The sequence below is a fragment of the Plecotus auritus genome, assembly GCF_963455305.1.
Source record: "Plecotus auritus genome assembly, chromosome: 9".
NCBI lineage: Eukaryota > Metazoa > Chordata > Mammalia > Chiroptera > Vespertilionidae > Plecotus > Plecotus auritus.
This window is the reverse complement of record NC_137783.1, coordinates 43213442-43234965: the sequence shown is the minus strand read 5'-3', so window position 1 is coordinate 43234965 and position 21524 is coordinate 43213442. Positions and strand designations below refer to the sequence as shown.

The 21524-nt window shown below is 39.0% G+C and overlaps 1 protein-coding gene and 2 pseudogenes across 3 annotated transcripts in view; 2 read left to right on the top strand and 1 right to left on the bottom strand.

Moving 5' to 3' along the window:
- The first annotated feature begins 5382 nt into the window (after positions 1-5382).
- On the top strand, positions 5383-5913 carry LOC308257816 (ferritin heavy chain-like; annotated as a pseudogene). Its single transcript has one exon. The product of its transcript is annotated as a ferritin heavy chain-like (transcript).
- A 4533-nt stretch (positions 5914-10446) lies between these two features.
- On the top strand, positions 10447-12317 carry LOC308257815 (cilia- and flagella-associated protein 298-like; annotated as a pseudogene). Its single transcript has 2 exons — positions 10447-10549; positions 11459-12317. The product of its transcript is annotated as a cilia- and flagella-associated protein 298-like (transcript).
- Positions 12318-20421: 8104 nt separating this feature from the next.
- The window catches only part of TET1 (tet methylcytosine dioxygenase 1), a gene marked incomplete at both ends in the record, with an annotated part of 116245 nt that continues 115142 nt past the window's right edge, over positions 20422-21524 (bottom strand). The window contains 1 exon segment of the mRNA XM_080687992.1: positions 20422-21404. Within this exon segment, the coding sequence (XP_080544118.1) occupies positions 20422-21404 (983 nt within the window).

Below are 21524 nucleotides of genomic sequence, written 5' to 3'. Positions count from 1 at the left end.
AAGTCGATGCTCAACCACTGAAGCACTCCAGCAGGGCGTAATAGTATAGTATCTTTTCATGCGCAATTTTTTAAAAAATATATTTTATTGATATTTTACAGAGAGGAAGGGAGAGGGATAGAGAGCTAGAAACATCGATCAGCTGCCTCCTGCACACCCCCCACTGGGGATGTACCCGCAACCAAGGTACATGCCCTTGACCGGAATCGAACCCGGGACCCTTCAGTCTGCAGGCCGACGCTCTATCCACTGAGCCAAACCGGTTTCGGCTTCATGCGCAATTTTACTGATTTTTCTTGAAGTTGAACTTAGGTATTTTTTTTCTTGTGTTGCTTCTCCTTTTGGTGTCATACATAAGATCCTATTGCCAAACCCAAGGTCATAAAGATTTACATCTATGTTTTCTTCTATGAGTTGTTTAGTTTTGCTTTACATTTAGATTACTAATCCACTTTATTATTTTTTAAAATATATTTTTATTGGCCCTACCTGGTTTGGCTCAGTGGCTAGAGCATCAGCCTGGGGATTGAAGGGTCCCAGGTTAGATTCCGGTCAAGGGCATGTACCTTGGTTGCGGGCACATCCCCAGTGGGAGGTGTGCAGGAGGCAGCTGATCGATGTTTCTCTCTCATCGATGTTTCTAACTCTCTATCCCTCTCCCTTCCTCTCTGTAAAAAATCAATAAAATATATTTAAAAATATATATATATATTTATTGATTTCAGAGAGGAAGGGAGAGGGAGAGAGATAGAAACATCAATTGTAAGAGAAAATCATGGATCGGCTGCCTCTTGCATGGCCCCTACTGGGGATCAAACCCACAACCCAGGCATGTGTCTTGAATGGGAATCAAACCCTGGACCTCTTGGTCCATGGGACAACACTCAATCCACTGCACCAGCCAGGCTCACTTATCCATTTAAGATTAATTTTTGTATATAGTGTGAATTAAGAGTCCAATTCACACTTTTGCATGTGGATATCCAGTTGTCCCAGAACCATTTGTTGAAAAGTCTATTCTTTCCCAATTTGATGGTTTTAGCATCTCTGTCAAACATCAATTGCCCACGTATAAATAAGTTTATTTCTGGACTCTAAATTCTCTTCCATTGATGTATGTCTGTCCTTATACCAGTGCCACACTCTATAATTTCTGTGGCTTTTTAGAAGCCTTGGGAAGTGAAAGTCTTCCAACTTTTCCCTGCCAAGATTGTTTTGGCTTTTCAGGGTTTCTTGCAATCCCATATGAATTTTAGGATCAGATTGTCCAGTTCTGCAAAAATGGCAGTTGGAATTTTAGTAGGGATTGTTTTGAATCTGTAGATAAATTTGGGGAGTATTGCCATCTTAACAATATTAAGTATCCATTCCATGAATGTGAGATGTCTTTCCATTTATTTAGGTCTTCTCTCATTTCTTTCAACATGTTTTATAGATTTCAGAGTTCAAATTTTGTACCTCCTTGGTTAAATTTATTTTCCAACTACTTTATTCTTCTTTAAAATACATTTTTTAAATTGATTTCAGAGAGAGGGGAAAGTAGGGAGGGAGAGAGAAAGAAACCTTAATGTGAGAGTGAAACATCAACTGGCTGCCTGCCCTGACCAGGGATTGAGCTAGAAACCTGGGCATGTGCCTTGACCATGAATCGAACTGGCGACATTCAACCAACTGAGTCACACCAGCCAGGGCACTATTTTATTTTTTTTGATGGTATTGTAAATGGAACAGTTTTCTTTTTTTTAAATTCTTTATTGTTTAAAATATTACATGTCTTCTTTTCCCCCATTGACCTCTCCTCGGTCGTCCTGTCCCCTTCTCCCCCCCTCCCCCCCCCCCCCCCCCCGCCACCCCGCACATGTCCTCATCCCCTCTACTGTCTGTGTCCATGGGTTATGCATGCATACAAGTCCTTTGGTTGCTCTCTTACCCCCCTTCCTGGAACTGTTTTCTTAATATCATTTTTGGATTATTTATTACTAGTGTAAAGGAATACAATTGATTTTACTTTGTTGATATTTTTGCAACTTTGTTGAATTAATATATTAGCTCTAATTCTTTATGATATTCTATATATAAAATATATCATCTGTGAATTGAGATAGTTTTACTTCTTTCTTTCCAATTTGAATGCTTTTTAGTTCTTTTTTTCTAATTGCTGTAGCTAGCACTTCCAGTCTAATGTTGAATAGGAGTGGTGAGATCAGACATCCTTGTTTTATTCTTGATTTTAAAGGGAAAGCTTCAGTCTTTCACCATTAAGTATGATTTTAGCTGTGGATTTTTCTCTTCTATTCCTAGTTTATTGACTGTTTTCATCATGAAAGGGTTTGGATATTGCCAAATTGTTTTATATATATATATATATATATATATATATATATATATATAATTGATATTTTACAGAGAGGAAGGGAGAGGGACAGAGAGCCAGAAACATCGATGAGAGAGAAACATCAATCAGCTGCCTCCTGCACACCCCCCACTGGGGATGTGCCCGCAACCAAGGTACATGCCCTTGACTGGAATCAAACCTGGGACCCCTCAGTCCGCGGGCCGACGCTCTATCCACTGAGCCAAACCGGTTTCGGCAAAATTGTTTTTTCTTTATCAATTGAGATTGTCATGTGGATTTTTCCTTCATTTTATTGAAATGGAATTTTACATTGATTGAGTTTTGCATGTTTATTCATCCTTGCATTCCTGAGATAAATCCCACTTAGTTATCTATATATATAAAAGGCTAAGTGACTGACCATTTGACTGAACAGCCGGTATATATGATGCACACTGGCAATTTAAAAATAAACATTGACTCACACAAGCATGATACATATAAAGCTCTCGCTGGCGCCAATTGTATGTGTGTTTTAATTTTTTTTTTTTTTTTAAATATATTTTATTGATTTTTTACAGAGAGGAAGGGAGAGGGATAGAGAGTTAGAAACATCGATGAGAGAGAAACATTGATCAGCTGCCTCCTGCACACCTCCCACTGGGGATGTGCCCACAACCAAGGTACATGCCCTTGACTGGAATCGAACCTGGAACCCTCCAGTCCGCAGGCCGACGCTCTATCCACTGAGCCAAACCAGTTAGGGCTGTGTGTTTTAATTTTATAATACTATATTATATATATTATTTTGACATGTAGTTTTTTGCAGTAATGTAATTACCACATGAATCTTTCTTCTAATTAATTTCCTTTCAATGTGCACAAATCTGTGCACTGGGCCACTAGTAATATATAATCATTTTTATATGCTACTAGATTTGGTTTGCTAGTATTTTTTTAAGAATGTTAGTATATTGCCAAAACCGGTTTGGCTCAGTGGATAGAGCGTCAGCCTGCGGACTGAAAGGTCCCAGGTTCGATTCCGGTCAAGGGTGTGTACCTGGGTTGCGGGCACATCCCCAGTGGGAGGTGTGCAGGAGGCAGCTGATCGATGTTTCTCTCTCATCGATGTTTCTAACTCTCTATCCCTCTCCCTTCCTCTCTGTAAAATATCAATAAAATATATTTTTTTAAAAAAAAGAATGTTAGTATATACAAGGTGTCCCAAAAAATGTATACACACTTTAGCAGCTGATAGCTCAATTTTGAAAATGAATTCTTTTTATTTATTTATTTTTGTTAATCCTCACCAGAGGATATTTTTCCCATTGATTCTTAGAGAGAGTGGAAAGGAAGGAGGGAGGGGGGGAAGAAAGAGAAACATTGATATAAGAGAGACACATCGATTGGTTGCCCCCACATGTGCCCCAATGGGGCCAAGGATCAAGCCTGCAACCCAGGTACATGCCCTTGACCAGAAATCAAACCCGCAACCCTTCTGCAAAGTGGATATACAGATGGCCAAGAGACATATGAAAAAATGCTCCAAGTCACTAATCATCAGAGAGATGCAAATTGAAACAACAATGAGGTATCACCTCACCCCTGTCAGAATTGCTACAATTAACAAGTCAACAAATGACAAGTGCTGGAGAGGATGTGGAGTAAAGTGAATCCTAGTACACCACTGGTGGTAATGCAGACTGATACAGCCATTGTGGAAAACAGTATGGAGTTTCCTCAAAAAATTAAATATAGAACTGCCATTTGACCCAGTGATCCCACTTCTAGGAATATATTCTAAGAGACCAGATACACCAATCAGAAAGAATGTATGCACCCTGATGTTCATAGCATCACAATTTACAATAGGTAAGATCTGGAAACAGCCCAAGTGCCCATCAGTAGATGAGTGGATAAAAAAGCTGTGGTACATTTACACCATGGAATACTATGCAGGAATAAAAAAGAAGGGTCTCTTACCCTTTGAGACAGCATGGAGGGACCTGGAGAGTATTATGCTAATCAGAGAAAGACAAGTATCACATGATCTCACTTATATGTGGAATCTAATGAACAAAATAAACTGTTGAGCAAAATATATCCAGAGACATAGAAGCATGGAACAGACTGCAGAATCTCAAATAGAAGGCAGGGGTGGGAAGATTTAAACCAAAGAACTTGTATGCATGGACACAGACAGTACAGTGGTGAATGAGGGAGGTGTGGGTGGGAAAAGGAGACATATGTAATATTTTCAACAATAAAGAGTCATTGATTAATTGCCTCCTGTTGCCTATTGGGGATCAAGCCCACAACCTGGGTCTGTGCCCTGATCTGGAACTGAACTATGATCTCTTGGCTTGTGGATTGAGGCTCAATCATTGAGCAACACCATCCAGGCTATACTTTTTGAATTTTGTACCAAATGACTGTCTTAAATGTTAAATTTTTAAAAAATTAAGGTTCATTCCCTTTAAGCCAGCATTTTAGTGTCATCATAGTAAAAAGCTGGAAACAATAAAAATGCTCAGTAGGAGTGATAAAATTATGGGACATTAATGTGCTTGAACACTCTGTAGGTATTAAAAGTGATAGGACATTTGAGACAGTCTTCATGGAAAGTCACTGTGGGCCAAAACCAGTTTGGCTCAGTGGATAGAGCGTCGGCCTGCAGACTGGGGGGTCCCGGGTTCGATTCCGGTCAAGGGCATGTACCTTGGTTGCGGGCACATCCCCAGTGGAGGTGTGCAGGAGGCAGCTGATCGATGTTTCTCTCCCATCGATATTTCTAGCTCTCTATCCCTCTCCCTTCCTCTCTGTAAAATATCAATAAAATATATTTAAAAAAAAAGAAAAGAAAAAGAAAGTCACTGTGGTTTCATGCTTCAATAGTGCTTGGACGGAACCCGGAGCTGACCCATCCCAGCCAGCTGCCCAGATCTAGCCTTCTGCCAACCTCCTCACAGAGCCCTCCAACAGTCCCAAGGCCCCTGCCATCATCCCAGTGCTGCCCAGCTGGCTCTCCTTAGCCACCCACCATAACAATGACCGGGTCCACCTCGCAGGTGGGCCAGAACCGCACCAGGACTCAGAGGCCTGATCAACTTGGAGCTCCACGTTTCCTCTATCTACCTGTCCGTGCCTTACTACTTTGACTGTGATGATGTGGTTTTGAAGGACTTGGCTAAATATTTTCTTCACCAACCTCATGAGGAGAGGGAACATGCTGAGAAACCGATGAAGCTGCAGACCCAACGAGTTGGCCGAATCTTCTTTCAGGATATCAAGAAACCAGACCATGAGAACTGGGAGAATGGGCTGAATGCAATGGAGTATGCATTAGACTTGGGAAAAAGTGTGAATCAGTCACTACTGGACTTGCACAAAGTGGCCACTGACAAAATGACCCTCATTTGTGTGACTTCACTGAGACTCACTATCTGAATGAGCAGGTGAAACCCACGAAAGAATTGGGTGACCACATAACCAACTTGCACTGCTTGGGGGCCCCTGAAACTGGCATAGTAGAGTATCTTTTTGACATGCACACCCTGGGAGACAGTGCTGAGATCTAAGCCTTGGGCTGGCTACCAATAGCCACGGGGTTGACTTCCCTGGTCACCAAAGCAATACCTCCATGTCAGAGCTACCTTTACCTTTTCTTTTTTTTTTTTTTTTTTTAAACGGTAAGTTTTGTAAGATACGCTGTCTTTTTTTTTTTTTTTTCAAACATATTTTATTGATATTTCACAGAGAGGAAGGGAGAGGGATAGAGAGCTAGAAACATCGATGAGAGAGAAACATCGATCAGCTGCCTCCTGCACACCTCCCACCGAGGATGTGCCCGCAACCAAGGTACATGCCCTTGACCGGAATCGAACCCGGGACCTTTCAGTCCGCAGGCCGACGCTCTATCCACTGAGCCAAACCTGTTTCTGCATACCTTTACCTTTTCTATAACTTGTACCAAATCATCCACTCATGTCTTTCATTTGTAACATTCCTTCAAATAAAGTAATTTGGTACCCCACCCCCCAAATGATATGATATTTGAGCTGATACAAGAACTACAGGAAGGAGCTAGCCATATGAGTTTCTAAAGGTAGAACCAGATAGCAGGTACAAATGCTTTGGGTCAGAAAAGGGTTTGGCCTGTTCAAGGAACTACAGAAACTTAGGGTGGCTGGAGCATGGTCAACAGAGCAGATAGGTTGGCAGAAGCCAGGTCACCAAGAGCTTTGCAGAATAAGTAGCTTGGTTTCATATTAAGTACAGCGAGAAGCCATTGGAATGTTTTAATCAGGGAAATGTCATGATCCGTGACATTAAAAAAAGAGCATTAAGAAGATAAAAGATCTGCCCTAGCTGGTTTGGCTCAGTGGATGGAGCATTGGCCTGTGGACTGAAGGGTCCCGGGTTAGATTCTGGTCAGGGGCACGTGCCTGGGTTGTGGGCTCGATCCCCAGTGGGGGGCGTGCAGGAGGCAGCCGATCAATGATACGCTCTCATCATTGATATTTCTATCTCTCCTTTCCTCTATGAAATCAATAAAAATATTAAAAAAAAAAAAAGAAGATAAAGGATCTAAAAACCATGTCACCAGAGGAACATTGAAGGAACTGGCTATTTGGCCAGGAGATTATTAAAAACTAGAGGCCCAGTGCATGAAATTCATGCACGGGGGGGGGGTGTCCCTCAGCCCAGCCTGCAATCTAGGACCCCTCAAGGGATGTCCGACTGCCCGTTTAGGCCCGATCCCAGTGGGATCGGGCCTAAACGGGCAGTCGGACATCGCTCTCACAATCCAGGACTGCTGGCTCCCAACTGCTCGCCTGCCTGCCTTCCTGATTGCCCCTAACTGCTTCTGCCTGCCAGCCTGATCACCCCCTAACCACTCCCCTGCCAGCCTGATTGATGCCTAACCACTCCCCTGCCAGCCTGTTTGCCCCTAACTGCCTTCCCCTGCAGGCCTGGTCACCCCTAACTGCTCTCCCCTGCAGGCCTGGGTCCCCCCCAACCGCCCTTCCCTGCAGACCCAGTCACCCCCAACTTCCCTCCTCTGCCGGCCGGGCCACCCCTAACTGCCCTCCCCAGCAGGCTTGATCACCCCCAACTGCCCTCCCTTGCAGGCCTGGTCCCTCCCAACTGCCCTCCCCTGCTGGCCTGATCGCCCACAACTGCCCTCCCTTGCGGGCCTGGTTCCTCCCAAAAGCCCTCCCCTGCTGGCCATCTTGTGGTGGCCATCTTGTGTCCACATGGGGGCAGGATCTTTGACCACATGGGGGCAGCTATCTTGTGTGTTGGAGTGATGGTCAATCTGCATATTACTCTTTTATTAGATAGGATAGAGGCCTGGTGCATGGGTGGGGGCCAGCTGGTTTGACCTGAAGGGTGTCCCGGATCAAGGTGGGGGTTCCTTTGGGGTGTGGGGTGGCCTGGGCGAGGGACCTGTGGTGGTTTGCAGGCCGGCCACGCCCCCTGGCAACCCAAGCAGAGGCTCTGGGATCTGGGGTTTATCTTCTACAATTGAAACTTTGTAGCCTGGAGTGGAGCCAAGCCTTCTGCTCGCTCTGTGGTGGCAGCCATTTCTGTTGGGATTTATGTATCTTCTATAATTAAAACTTTGTAGCCTTAAGCGGAGGCCAAAGCAGGCCAGGGCTGCAGAAGCTTGGCTTCCTCCATCGCCATGGGCAACCCTAGCCTCCTACTCTCTCCAGCTCCATGGCTGCCGCCATTTCTGTTGGGCGTTATTTATCTTCTATAATTGAAACTTTGTAGCATTGAGTGGAGGCCTGGGCCGGCAAGGGCAGGCAGAAAGCTTGGTTTCCTGCATTGCTAGGGAAACCCAAGCCTCCCTCCTGCTCTCTGTGGCTGCAGCCATCTTGGTTGTGTTTATTTGCATATTCCCTCCTGATTGGCTGGTGGGTGTGGCTTGTGGTTATAGCAGAGGTATGGTCAATTTGCATATTACTCTTTTATTAGATAGGATATATGATAGTTGTCTGATGTGGTGGATGTTTAGTTGGGATATTGACTGAGCTATTTAACAGAACAAAATAAAGAAAAAAATACTTATTTTTTTTTCTCATGGAAAAGACCAAGTTCCTTCAGTTTAGCTGTTCTGCCATGCCCTAGCGTGTTGCCCATGTATGTATGGTCAGCCTAAGTCATGTCTTCCTTGTAACCAGTCAGGAAAGAGGTGGAAAATGTAGTCTCTAGCTGCCTACCTAAACCTGGGGAGATGGGACAAGGTGATAAAGTTGTTCCTATTATATAATGAAGAGGTCTACCAGGATGCTACAATAGGGGAGGTAGGTTTCAAATTAGATGAATTTAAAGTAACTTATTATTCTGTGATAGTTAGTGTAATATCACTAAAAGCCTATTGTCAATATTATTTTTGCTTCAGATTTTTAATGAATACTTTAGCATACTGTGTTCAGGATTATGTTTATTAAAATAATAATAAACCCAAGGGAAGGCGAGTCAGTCTAGAGCCAAGTTGATTATCAGCTCTGCCAATTAGTAGGTAGGGGTGTGCACATAACTTAAGCTTTAGAACTGATCTGTGTTCTAAAATGGGGTTGCTAAGAGCCCTTACTTAATATCATCACTGTGAGAATTAAATAAAATGCAAGGTTTCTGAGACATAATCAGGATTCCATATACGTACCATCTTGATTTTGTGAACACAATCCATACCTTTGGGCATCTTCAAATATAAAATTGTTATAGTCCCTTGTCACTAAAAATGTGTGGATATTTGATTGGATATTAAAATTTTAAAAATATTATTTTGTAGTGGAAAGAAAAATTAGACTACCAGGTGCAAAATAGAAGTATAAAATTTATTTAAAATCACCCACAAAGTTCTGTATAATCAGGAATGATACAATTTGCAATAGCTTTTTTATAAAAAAACTCATGACAAAGATTTAAAATATAATTTCAATTACAGTATTCATTTAGCCTTATCCTTTAGAACAATTAAAAAAAAGAAACTTTATGCTCTAAATAAATGAGACACAAGGAAAATATAATAGACAATTTCCACAACTATCTTTACATGTATATTTCAATACTAGTACATTTCAATGCCTTTTGCTACATAAACATGAAATCATGTACAACTGCTGTGCACCAAAACTTAGCTTAATTCGATCTTTCAAGTAACATGCAATTTCAACTCACAAGTCTTCAAGTACTGCTAGTAAGTGTTCCCTTGTATGCAGAGCACTACATTTTGATCCTGAATTGAAATCATTAAGATTATATTTTTCCCTTCTACATGAAGTGCTTTTTCTTTAAACTGCTTCCCCCATATGTTAGATCAACAACAACAAAAAGGATATTTTAGAGTTTAAAAATCTTTTTCATACTATTTCATTGTATAGGATATTTTATACAGTAGGGCAGCAAGAGGTAAAAATAAGTCCCCCAAAGCAAAAAAAAAAAAAAAAAAAAAAGGTACAAAATAAATAGTAAATACACTCCAAAGAGAAAAAGTCATCTAGAGACAGGAATATTAACTTGTGAAATTGATATTTCTCTCTTGGGAAATCAACACTACTCTATTTCACCATGATGAAGGATCTGTAAATATTTTACTTCCACTAATGTTAAGCACTCAGTCTTCTCCTTGGAACCATGTTACTGATATGCACGTCAATCTACTGGTAGGTCACCATATAGCATAAGAGTAAATGAAGAAATTAGAAATTAATGCATTTCTCTCTTTTGAATAGTTTTAAGGAAACACTTTATGATTTCTTGGTTACCCAAAGATTACCATCCACCCATATGTCACAATGCAAAAGCTACCTTTTATTTTTACTATAAAATCATTTCTAAAAATATATTTCTCTTGAAGCACCTATCACATTGTAATTTCGTAAAAAGTAAAAAAAAAAAAAAGACAATACGTCACAATAAAAAATAATTTGCTTTTGTTTTTTTCAGAGCTGTTTTTGTAAATCATATGTAGTCAGCCATTTTATAATATCGCAAACAGGCATTTGTTGAGATAGGCAGTTACTGAACTGAGTCACCAAAAGTGGAATTTGACTATTTAGGGCAATTTGGCCTCTTTTGTCCATTAGTAACGTATAATGACTGATGAAATAGCAAAAATATCTTACCTGTTTGTATCTATAAAGAGATTACCAAAATTTTTACAAATACATCTAATTTTACTTAACTCTCTGGGCAAGGGTATGTTTAACCTTTGACTGAGAGATTGTATATAGCTGAATCAAAGTGTAAAAACAAAACAAATTCAAATAAGTGGGAGACAGTACTATGTCTTAGAGATGGCAAACTTACATTTTTTTAAAATTTAATTTTATTTTAAATATATTTTTATTGATTTCAGAGAGAAAGGTAGAGGGAGAGTTAAAAACATTGATGAGAGAGAATCATTGATCAGCTGCCTCCTGCATGCACCCCCTTTGGGAATGGAGCCCGCAACCCGGGCATATGCCCTTAGCCAGAATTGAACCCAGGACCCTTCAGTCTGCAGGAGACGTTCTATCCACTGAGCAAAACCAGCTAGGGCCAAACTTACATTTTTACCATGAGGCCTAGGGACAAGAAGAGTCCAGCAAATTCCTTCAAGAAAAATGCATTTAGCCCAGCCAGTGTACTCAGTGGTTGAGCGTAGACCCATGAACCAAAAGGTCAAACTTCTATTTCAGGTCAGGGCACATGACGGGTTGCAGGCTAGATTTCATGTGGGGGTCGTGAAGGAGGCAGGCGATCAGTGATTCTCTCTAATCATTGTTCCTATAACTCTCTCCCTCTCATTTCCTCTTTCTGAAACAAATAAAAACATTTCTTTTTAAATGGGGGGTGGGGGGGGGAAAGAGAGACCTGCACTTCAATATAACACATTCAACTTCGTGAGTTGTTGACTTTAGCCTTTGAAAAAATGTCTTTAAAACAATTATTACTTAGGTTTCCCTCTATTTTGTAGTACAAGGTCTTTCTTTATGAAAAAGTGTTTTTACGGGGAACAACAAAACTTATTCTAAGCCCTAATGCATAAGTCTTGGGAATTTGGGGAGACCTTCTTAAGTATGCACAAGAAAATAGCTGGCTAACTAAATAATGATGTCCCCTCAGACTCCCACGGGCCACCATGGTTCTGCTGCGTGAAAGGAGCATGGAGCTGGAGGGGCTCTGTGCAGGTGACCCTGGTCTACAATGCGTGGATCCAGGTGCGGCGCATCTGTTCACAAATGGAAGACTGAGCAAAACATGGAGTATTTCTCCCTCCTAATATGCAAGGACTGACTGATGACCAGATTGAAGAATTGAAATTAAGGGATGAAAACTGTGTATCCTGTGGCAGTGCAGTATTAAAAAAAAAAAAAAAAAAAAAGTTATTGGGTGAAGAAACGGGCATGCTCCAAATAAAAAAAATGAAGCAAATTTTAAAGACTATAGGAAGCCAAAACAATAATATCTAATTAAAAAATGGAAGCCAGCATCTGTGTTACCATGGCGATGGTGGAAGACTGCTGGGCCAGCTGAGAGGGGCCAGTAATGCTTGTTTATCCCATGGGTCTGCCGCCCTACTATCCCATCTGGATGGGATTTGAAAATAAGGAAGATGTTGGGAACTGAGGAAGGACTCAAGGTCATTGAGGAGTCAGAAAAACAACTGTAGTGGGCTGCCAAGGAGTCAAGAAGAATAAAGATTTCAGACTACATGGGCAGAAATGAAAACACACACACACACAAAATTATAGTCAAGATTCAGCGAAGGGGACAAGGAGCTCCAGCCCAAGGACCTAATATTAGCAAGGAGGAGCAGAAACAGCTGATGCTGTATTATCACAGAAGACAGGACGAACTCAAGAAATTAGAAGAAAATGATGACTCCTGTTTAAATTCTCCATGGGCATATAACACTGCTTTGAAAAAACATTTTCATGGAGTTAAAAGACAAAGTGGAGCCCTAACTGGTTTGGCTCAGTGAATAGAGCGTCGGCCTGCGGACTGAAGGGTCCCAGGTTCGATTCCAGTCAAGGGCATGTACCTTGGTTGCGGGCACATACCCAGTAGGGAATGTGCAGGAGGCAGCTGATCAATGTTTCTCTCTCATCGATGTTTCTAACTCTCTATCCCTCTCCCTTCCTCTCTGTAAAAAAAAAAAAAAAAAATCAATAAAATATATTAAAAAAAAAAAAAAGACTATGTGGAGACAAAGATGAAGTTCAGCAGTTGATGAAGCTCCCAAAAATATTAGCTCTCTTTAGGCAAATTAATAATAATAACTAAAAAGGATAACCAGCCCTAACCGGTTTGGCTCAGTGGATAGAGCGTCGGCCTGTGGACTGAAGGATCCCGGGTTCGATTCTGGTCAAGGGCATGTACCTTGGTTACGGGCACATACCCAGTGGGAGGTGTGCAGGAGGCAGCTGATTGATGTTTCTCTCTCATCCATGTTTCTAACTCTCTATCCCTCTCCCTTACTCTCTGTAAAAAAATCAATATATATTTAAAAAAATAAATAAAAAGGATAATCATATGGCCCTGGCCGGTTTGGCTCAATGGATAGAGCGTCTGCCTGCGAATTGAAGGGTCAGGGACACGTGCCCGCATTGTGGGTTCCATCTCCAGTGGGGGGTTTGTGGAGGCAGCCTATCAGTGATTCTCTCTCATCATTGATGTTTCTCTCTCCCTCTTCCTTCCTCTTTGAAATCAATAAAAATACATTTAAATAAATAAATAAATGGATAATCACAACCCTCTGTGAACAATGTTGAAATTTCTAGTTTTCCAAGATATTTTTAGTTTGAATTTTTATAATAAAAGTTATTAAAGGTTGTAAAACTTAAAAAGGATGGAATTACTTCTAAAATATAAATAGTGGAAACAAAATACTTCAGAATCATGTTTTGCATATAAGGTTTCATATTATTTTTAGATCAGGTCTGATAAAATTTCTAATTGGTAGCACTGTCTAAGTCATAGTTTATGGTGCAGGAATGCATTTAGCAGATACTAAATGTTTTAGACTCTGATGGGTTGACTTGCCGACAGTTTCCTCACCAGTAAGTTGGAAACATTCTCTGTCAAATCCCCAGTGCTGGAGAGAAAAAAGTAGAACATAATAAAGTAGTTTGATATCTTACAACATTATAAAGCACAAGATTAATTACAATTTTTCTTACTATCATATTTGATTTCAAAATGGTTCCTCATTTTCCTTTATATATTTTTACTGATTTCAGAGAGGGAGAGAGAAACATCAATGATGAGAATCATTGACTGGCTGCTTCCTGCACGCCCACCTCTGGGGACTGAGCCCGCAACCCGGGCACATGCCCTGACAAGAAATCAACCGGGGACCCTTCAGTACACAGGCCAATGCTCTACCCACTGAACAACCCGGCCAGGGCTGGTTCCTCATTTTGAGCTACTTTTTCAGAGGAAACTGGTATCGAGTGGGGAGAAGAAAAATTAAAAACATTTCTTGGTGTTGAGCCCCTATAGTCAACTTGCAGGTTGCTGATAGGAACACAATTCTCCCACATTTCTGCCCCTTAACTTTTCCCATTATACTTGAAAGAGCTTCTGATGACTGACTTTTCCCATGTTTAAAAGCTCTTCAATTATTAACCAATCTTACCTGAATAAATTAAATTAATAACTAAAAAAATTTTAAATAATTACTTTCAGTTCACTTTTTAACCTTTCTCACCTAGATTATTGAATAGATTCTATTTTTGCCAGCAAATAAATTCCAAAGGGGTAAATTTACATTAGAAAGTAGATACTATCCACAAAATTGGGCTGGGATATAGGAGGAAAACATGAAAAAAAATATTGTCTTCTATAGATCAGATCTGTTACTAAGAAAGTCACTGGTCAGACCATTAGTATGATGCATTATACAAAAATAGAAAAGCCATATAGAAGTAGTGGTAGAATATTTAACTTCTTGCACAACTTTTTTTAAAAAATGTATTTTTATTGATATCAGAGAGGAAGGTAGAGATAGAAACATCAATAATGAAAGAATCTTCGATTGGCTGCCTCCTGCATGCCCCCTACTGAGGATCAAGGCCACAACCCGGGCATGTGCCCTTGACCAGAATCAAACCTGGGACCCTTCAGTCCACAGGCTGACACTCTACCCACTGAGCAAAATCAGACAGGGCTTGCACAACTTTTTATAAAACACTAATAAATGAGTTTGGAGTCAAACATTGTTGGGATAGAGACAACTCGATGCTAATCTGTGGTCTTGTGATCATATCTATTCCTAAAAACTGAATTTTGCCTCTAAGAACGAATAAAAGCTCTTGATTCCTTTTGGTATAATTCCATAAAGAATTTCAGAAACATGATTTTAAAAGACAGGAAGACAAGTGAGCAAGATCATTGCTATTCTTAAGTGAACCAGGCATATTTGTGTAGGGGACTTGGGGACTGGAGGACAGAGAAAGGGGAGAATCAGAGGAAAGGAAAAAAGTGTAAAAAGAATTAAAGTGCACTTAGTGACACTGTTATCTTGTTAAATGAGAAGAAAAATAACAGGCAGAGTTTATGGTCAGATTATAAGTTTATACCCAGCCTACTGGAGAAGAAACCAAATTACTTTCTAATACTGTTATCTCTAAAAATGCAAATGTTTCTGACAGCTGTGGAAAAAAAAAAGAATGCCTTTCATAACAGCACATAGGGACAGAATTTCTCTTTTTAGAACAACCAGGTAAAGCAAGTTTCCAAAGTTGCACTGAAACAGGGATGGGTTAAATCAGCTAATATGTTTAACATCTGATAACGTTCCTAACCTTGGACTAAGTTTTGCTTTGCTTTACTTGAGGGGACAAGTGGCTGCACAAAGTAGAAGGAAACTTGTGACCCAGGCAGGATCACGGATATCACAGTAAGGATGGGACAGGAGGAAAGCCAACTAAGGAAAAACGTGTTGGACTTTTAAAGCTAGAAATACTAAACTTGCAGACTACCACAAGAGAAACACATTGCGGGACCCTCAAGGCAGTGAAAATTAGGGCAAACTAAGGAATACTTTTGGATTACCTGAAGGAATAAGACACATGCCTTTTGAAACAAACAATGGTATTTGATTGGGTACCCATAAGAAACAGGAACTAAGAAAACCTCATTCAGATACTAGAATGACGAGAATTAAAGTTTGAAGAGTTCAGTGTGGACAAAAAAGGTGAGGTCCTGGATACAAGCCATTTTCACCATGTCCAAAATTAACAGAGGAAATTAGTCTCTATTTTATACACAAAAGAAAAGCGAAAGATGCCGATTAATCTCATTACATGATAAGAAAACACACACATTCAGCTTCTGATAAAGTTCATACTGATTCTTTCTGAATTGCATGCCAGAGCAATGGATGGCATCATTTCCTAAACCTATTAGATGAAAGCTCAACATGGAGCATAATTTGATTTGGATAAATCCAGACTCTTAGGAATCAGAGCACTGATTTTTATCACTTGGTTAAGGGTGCCATACATACTGTTGACATTGAAGTTACAAGTACAATACACTTACGGGCAAGTTTAGTAGCTGTGCACAATAAGACAGTATTCTAATATGTAGACAGCCACATTAAAATAACCTATGCTGGGACTGAATTGTGGGGCCAACTAGGCAAGACAGGCTGTATGTACAACTGTGGTTAAGTAGTATATACAATAGAAATATATACTTCCCCCAATTATTTTAACCATTCAATCTTTTAACTTCTTATAAATGCCTAACACTTGTTCCAGGGGGAATAAAAACCTGTACTGTGTAAGTACTTGATATTTATTGAAATAGCAGACAAGACTACTGCCACACTTTATAAGATATGTTAACAGGATGGCTTAATAGGTAAAAGTCAGCTAAATTTCCCATGCAAGGCCCAAGAGGCTCAAGAGGCTCAAAAGGCAGGGACATCTTGATCCAATATGACTTCTATCCCTGAACCTCTCTGGGGGAAAAAAAAAAAAACCACCAAAAAAAACCCCAAAAAAAAACAACCCCATTTTATTTTTGACTTGTACAAATATTAGGTTAATTCCCATTGATAAAATACTGTATGGGCGATCAAATCACGTTTATTTTCATACAGTCATCCTAACCTTCATTTGATTCTTTAAATTATAATTAAAAAGTAATTTCACACTGACATTAAAATCTGCTTTCTGGGCCCCAGTGATTGAATTCGATGACTTCTAAGGTGTCTTCCAGTGCTGTGAGGCACCACTATTATATTAGTTTATGTCACAATTCTCACCATTAAGTTTTACAAAAGATCAAAACTCACAATGTACTAAAACTAGACAAAAAAAAGATTTGCATGCATCAAAAAGTTATGTAATAGAAAGTAGCTATCTATTAAAGGTCACATAGAGCTACTTTGGCATATTCAAAAGAAATGCTGTGCCTGCTATCGGTGGAAGTTGTCATGCAATGTCAAAACGTTGTCCCAGATAAAATATTACAATATGTATTAAAGACTAAACTTATAGTTTGAGGTTATTTTCATACATGCTATTGTGAAATAAATGATAATGGATAGGGTTCTATGAAGTAATAACATTAGAAAGTAGGATACTTCATATGAATTAAGTCAATATCTCATTTACAAGAGTATGCATTCAATTAGGTATGTATTGAGGTTATGTCTCAAGCAAATTGCTTATGGTTCTCATCTAGTAAAATTCTACATTTAACAAATGAAATTATTTCATCCACATGCAGATTTCATAAAGATGTTGGAAGGTTATTTAAGATGCAAACATTTTGCTAATATGTTGCAAAAATTAACCTACAGCTATACATTCTGTTAGGTTCCATTTTCAATAATAATATATTTCAGCGATTTCCAACCTTTTTTATCTCATGGCACAAATAAACTAAGTACTAAAATTCTGCGGCACACCAAAAATTATATTATCTTTCGCCAATCTGACAAAAACAAAAACACACACACAAAAGGGTATAATTTAATTCTTATAGCAAAAAGGTGGAAAATCGCTGGTATATTTCAAACAGGTCTATATCATGATATATCTGGTACTTTGTGGATGAATTGGAAAGAGGATGTAGATGAGGCTAACAAGAAAAAGATTTTCAATGATAGCCTACGAGCCATTAGAAATAGGATTTGAAGGGCAGCATATTTTATAGGATTCTACACTAGACAGGAGTTATTCTCCCATCATTGTTAAGTTTGTAACATATTATGAACAGTTTGGGCTAACTTGGGAGTCATGCATCAATGAATTCAATTATCACAGAATGAACGAAAGCAGAAGTTTGAAAACCCAAAGGCAGAAGATTGACTGCTAAAAAAACTATAAAACAAAAAGTGATCATTACAGTAAAATATAAGAGGTATAGAAATATTAGATAACCAGTTTTCTGAGTGAAATGTCATTTCAAACAAATTTATTTACTTGCTTCATGAAAAAGAGCACTCTAACAGCAGTGTAGCCAGTATACAATCACAATGCTGCAGAACATTTAAGCATGAGCTTTTAAAAAAATTACAGGGCATACAATGGGATGGCAAACTTATGAAAGAGTTCAATAATGCAGGAATCATGTGTGTTTCCCACCATGGGGTTATTAGCTGAGCAGGTGTTAATTATAACTGAATGGAGACATTTTTAGCTAAGATTGGATATTTTCATGTACTTGTTTTGGTAAACTGCAACTTACTTCAAAAATCCCAATACTCCCTAAAATCAACACTCGTGCTTCAAGTTTAGATTGTTAAGGAAACTTATTTTAAGTTAGTGACACTGATCTGAATTGCTGTACATATATCACAATGGTCTGTTTTGAAGGAAATGTTCTTATTTTATTTTATTTTTTGAAGAATGTATTAGAGTATCTTCTAGGATTTTAATTCTTCAAGTTTACTGTTATGGGTGGTGATTCAAAGAAAACAAAAGCTATTACTAAAAATTTGCAGACATTCAATAAGTGTTGAATGGATAGATGGGTGGATGGATAAAGGATCTTTAAGTTTTATCCATTAAACCTGGTGAGAAAATAACTTCTAGTGAGAGCTAAGGCCTAAAATAAAATATTACAAGGGTGTATTCCTGATGGTCTACTACTAGTAAATATCTTATTTAAGCAGCTGAAACAATAAAGAATCACTTATTTATATACTTAAATGTATAAGAAACCATAGGCTCACAAAAATATACATGTTTTACAACAGAAATCTAAGGCACACAAAATACTAAAACAAGTCAATGAATTACCCTATTTTACATATTCAAAAGCAGAAATCTACTTGTACAAGATGGTCTATCAATGACATTTTGCTATTTACAATCCCTTCATATTCCTTTACATTGATTAGTCAAAAGCTTGAAACTGATACTTTGCACCATATATTATTTTAATAATTTATGATTAATTTTATTTAGAGAGCTTACTGGAATTGTTTGCTTTTGCACCAAAATTGTGAGTGTTAACGGTTATGGGCTTCCTATGGCATTTCCAGGGGAGAAGCACCATTAGGTTTTCCATACTCCCAAGGAATCTGAGACTTTGAATGTTATAGCATAGCACCTCTGCATTTTAACAGAATCAAGTATTTCATTGAAATTTCTTCTCGATCTAAAATTTGGTTGGGGCAATCTCTTTTGAAGCAGAAGAAGTAATACAAGGAATAATGGGAGGACTAAAAAATAAACAGAATGCCTACTTTCCTATTACCTAGATCATAGGCAATTATCTCAGAAGAGTTACCATTTCCCCAAAACCAGTGGTCAGCTAATTCATTAGTCAACAGAGGGGCAAACCGTGGCTCGCGAGCTGCAGTTTGCTGACCACTGCCCAAAACTAATATGTTTAAACTACTTTGGATTAACTTATTTATATCATTCCTACTATTTGTTTTGCCTGTGTAATGATAAGGAATTTATTTTCAAAATATTTCTACTAAAATTTTATTCTTAGTCTCTACAAGAATGACTTTCAGAGTAAGGCAATTTGGGATGGGTAGGGTTCTTACTATTTAATTTTTGTATTTTATCACCTTGAAACTTTAGAAGCATTTGACTCTTCTGAATCCTTTATGTCAAATCTCCTTTTAGAAACATGTTTCATGGATTATATTGAGAAAGTTACAGTGAAAGTAAATTGGGGTCAACGTTGCTCAGTAAGAGCTCACACTTACTTAGTTCCCAAGAAAATATTAATCAATGGTGATGATATGCTTTCAAATTCTAATTTGAGATAATTAACAATTTTTGCATGATTGATTTTATATAAGTAGCTAATATTTGAATGAGAAAGAACTATTAAAAAACACAAACCATACACATGTATGAATACATATTGCAGTTAATAAGATGGAACTCTACACAGCAAGAATAAATGATTTCTCTTGTATGCAAATATGCACAAACAATAGACAATTGGATTCTTATACTATACTATTTCAAGTTAATTTTAAAAATAGAAAGTGCTTTTAAAATATATATTTACAATTTACGAACAGCCTCCAACCATTACTAATAATAATGAATTATTTTATACAGGAGACACCTTAAGAGAGAAAACATTTCATTGGTTTATTTCAAAGTAATATGCCTATTTTCTAGCAATGATTGGAAGATGTTGAAACAATGGCACCATGAAATAATAATTCAGCTTATAATTAACTGTGTCGATGTGGTTAAGCACCAGGAGCTGTGTAGAGTTAACACTGTGTATCTTGATTTTACATCATAGCACATTATCAGTTAAAAGCCTCTAAAAATTACTCGTTTCATAGTAAACAGACTTATTTAAAGCACCAAACTGAGTGATTCTCTCAAGGTTAACACCTAACCAAAACATTTCTTTATGTATTTAAAACTATAAAACTTTTATTTTTGCTTAAAATGTGCACCTTCTATCAATTGTCAAAATATATAGTCACAGTTAAGAAATACCCACCCTACTTCATTTGTTTGTTTTACTTCAGCCTTCAAATGGGTGAGATGAAGATCTAGTAAACAACAATATGACTTTCCTTTAACAGCACCTTGGAAAAATGCACTGCACTAGCAAAGGCATTAAAAAGGGGAGAACAGCCTTCATACCCAATGGTTATAGGGCCCTGCAACATGTGTGACAGCATAAGGGGCCACGGTGACAACATTGTCATGGGTTAATGTTACTGCCTTACGAGAAGGTATTTCTTTCAATTCATTAACTTCAGGGGACAGTTCAGGATCCTCATTAGCTGCCTGATCTCTCTGCTCTGAGACCTTAATTTTCTTATTCTTAGCTTCTTTAGCCTCGTACTTAATCTTGTTTATTTCAAAACCGTGGTGGGGTCTATTTAGGTTTTTGTGCTGGTAGAAGACAAGAGAGAGGCGTGTAGGATGATTCCGGTTTGGGTGTTGGACGGGAGTTGTAGCATGAAGCTCTCGTCGGGCACACTCAATTAAAACTGAGCCATGAGCAGGTGCTATTGCCACCCCACCAACATTGGCATCCAAAAAGATGTGCTCACTGTCTGACCAATACTCCTCAATGTGGGGCAATTTCTCCACAGTGGGTGACAGGGGGTCATCTGATAGGGGGTCATCTGATGGAGGCTCATCTGCTTCCGAATGCTGCTCATCTTCTTCCATCAGAGAGGAAGCAAGTTCAGGAGCAGAGGTGATGAGTGGGGGCTGCTGGTTTGGCTCATTAGAAGGTATCTGCTCAGATGGACCAGTGGGAGGCTCAGAACCAACCAGGGAATCGGACATGGGAGTAGGCAAAGTGGGAAGAGGACTCACTTCACCAGGCTGTGCAATTCGAGAGCATTCCCCAGCAGCAGCAGCATTAGCATCACTGTGTCTCCCAGAAGACATCGTGCAGTCGGGATCGCTACTTCTTTCTGGAAACCCGCACGAAAGTGAGGCATCGTTCTTTAAAGATGTTGTGGTCAAAGCAGTGTTGGCAGACGAGGAGAAGTCTGGGGATAAGTGTGCCTCTTGCACTGGGTGAGGAATGGATGGGATCAGTGAGTAAGTTTGAATGTTGTCCGAACCTTTGAAGACAAAATTGGGTTCAGTTTCACTTTTTTAAAATTTTATTTTATTTATTTTTATTATTATTATTTTTATTGATTTCAGAGAGGAAGGGAAAGGGAGAGAGAGAGAGAGAGAGAGAGAGAGAGAGAGAGAGAGAGACAGAAACATCAATG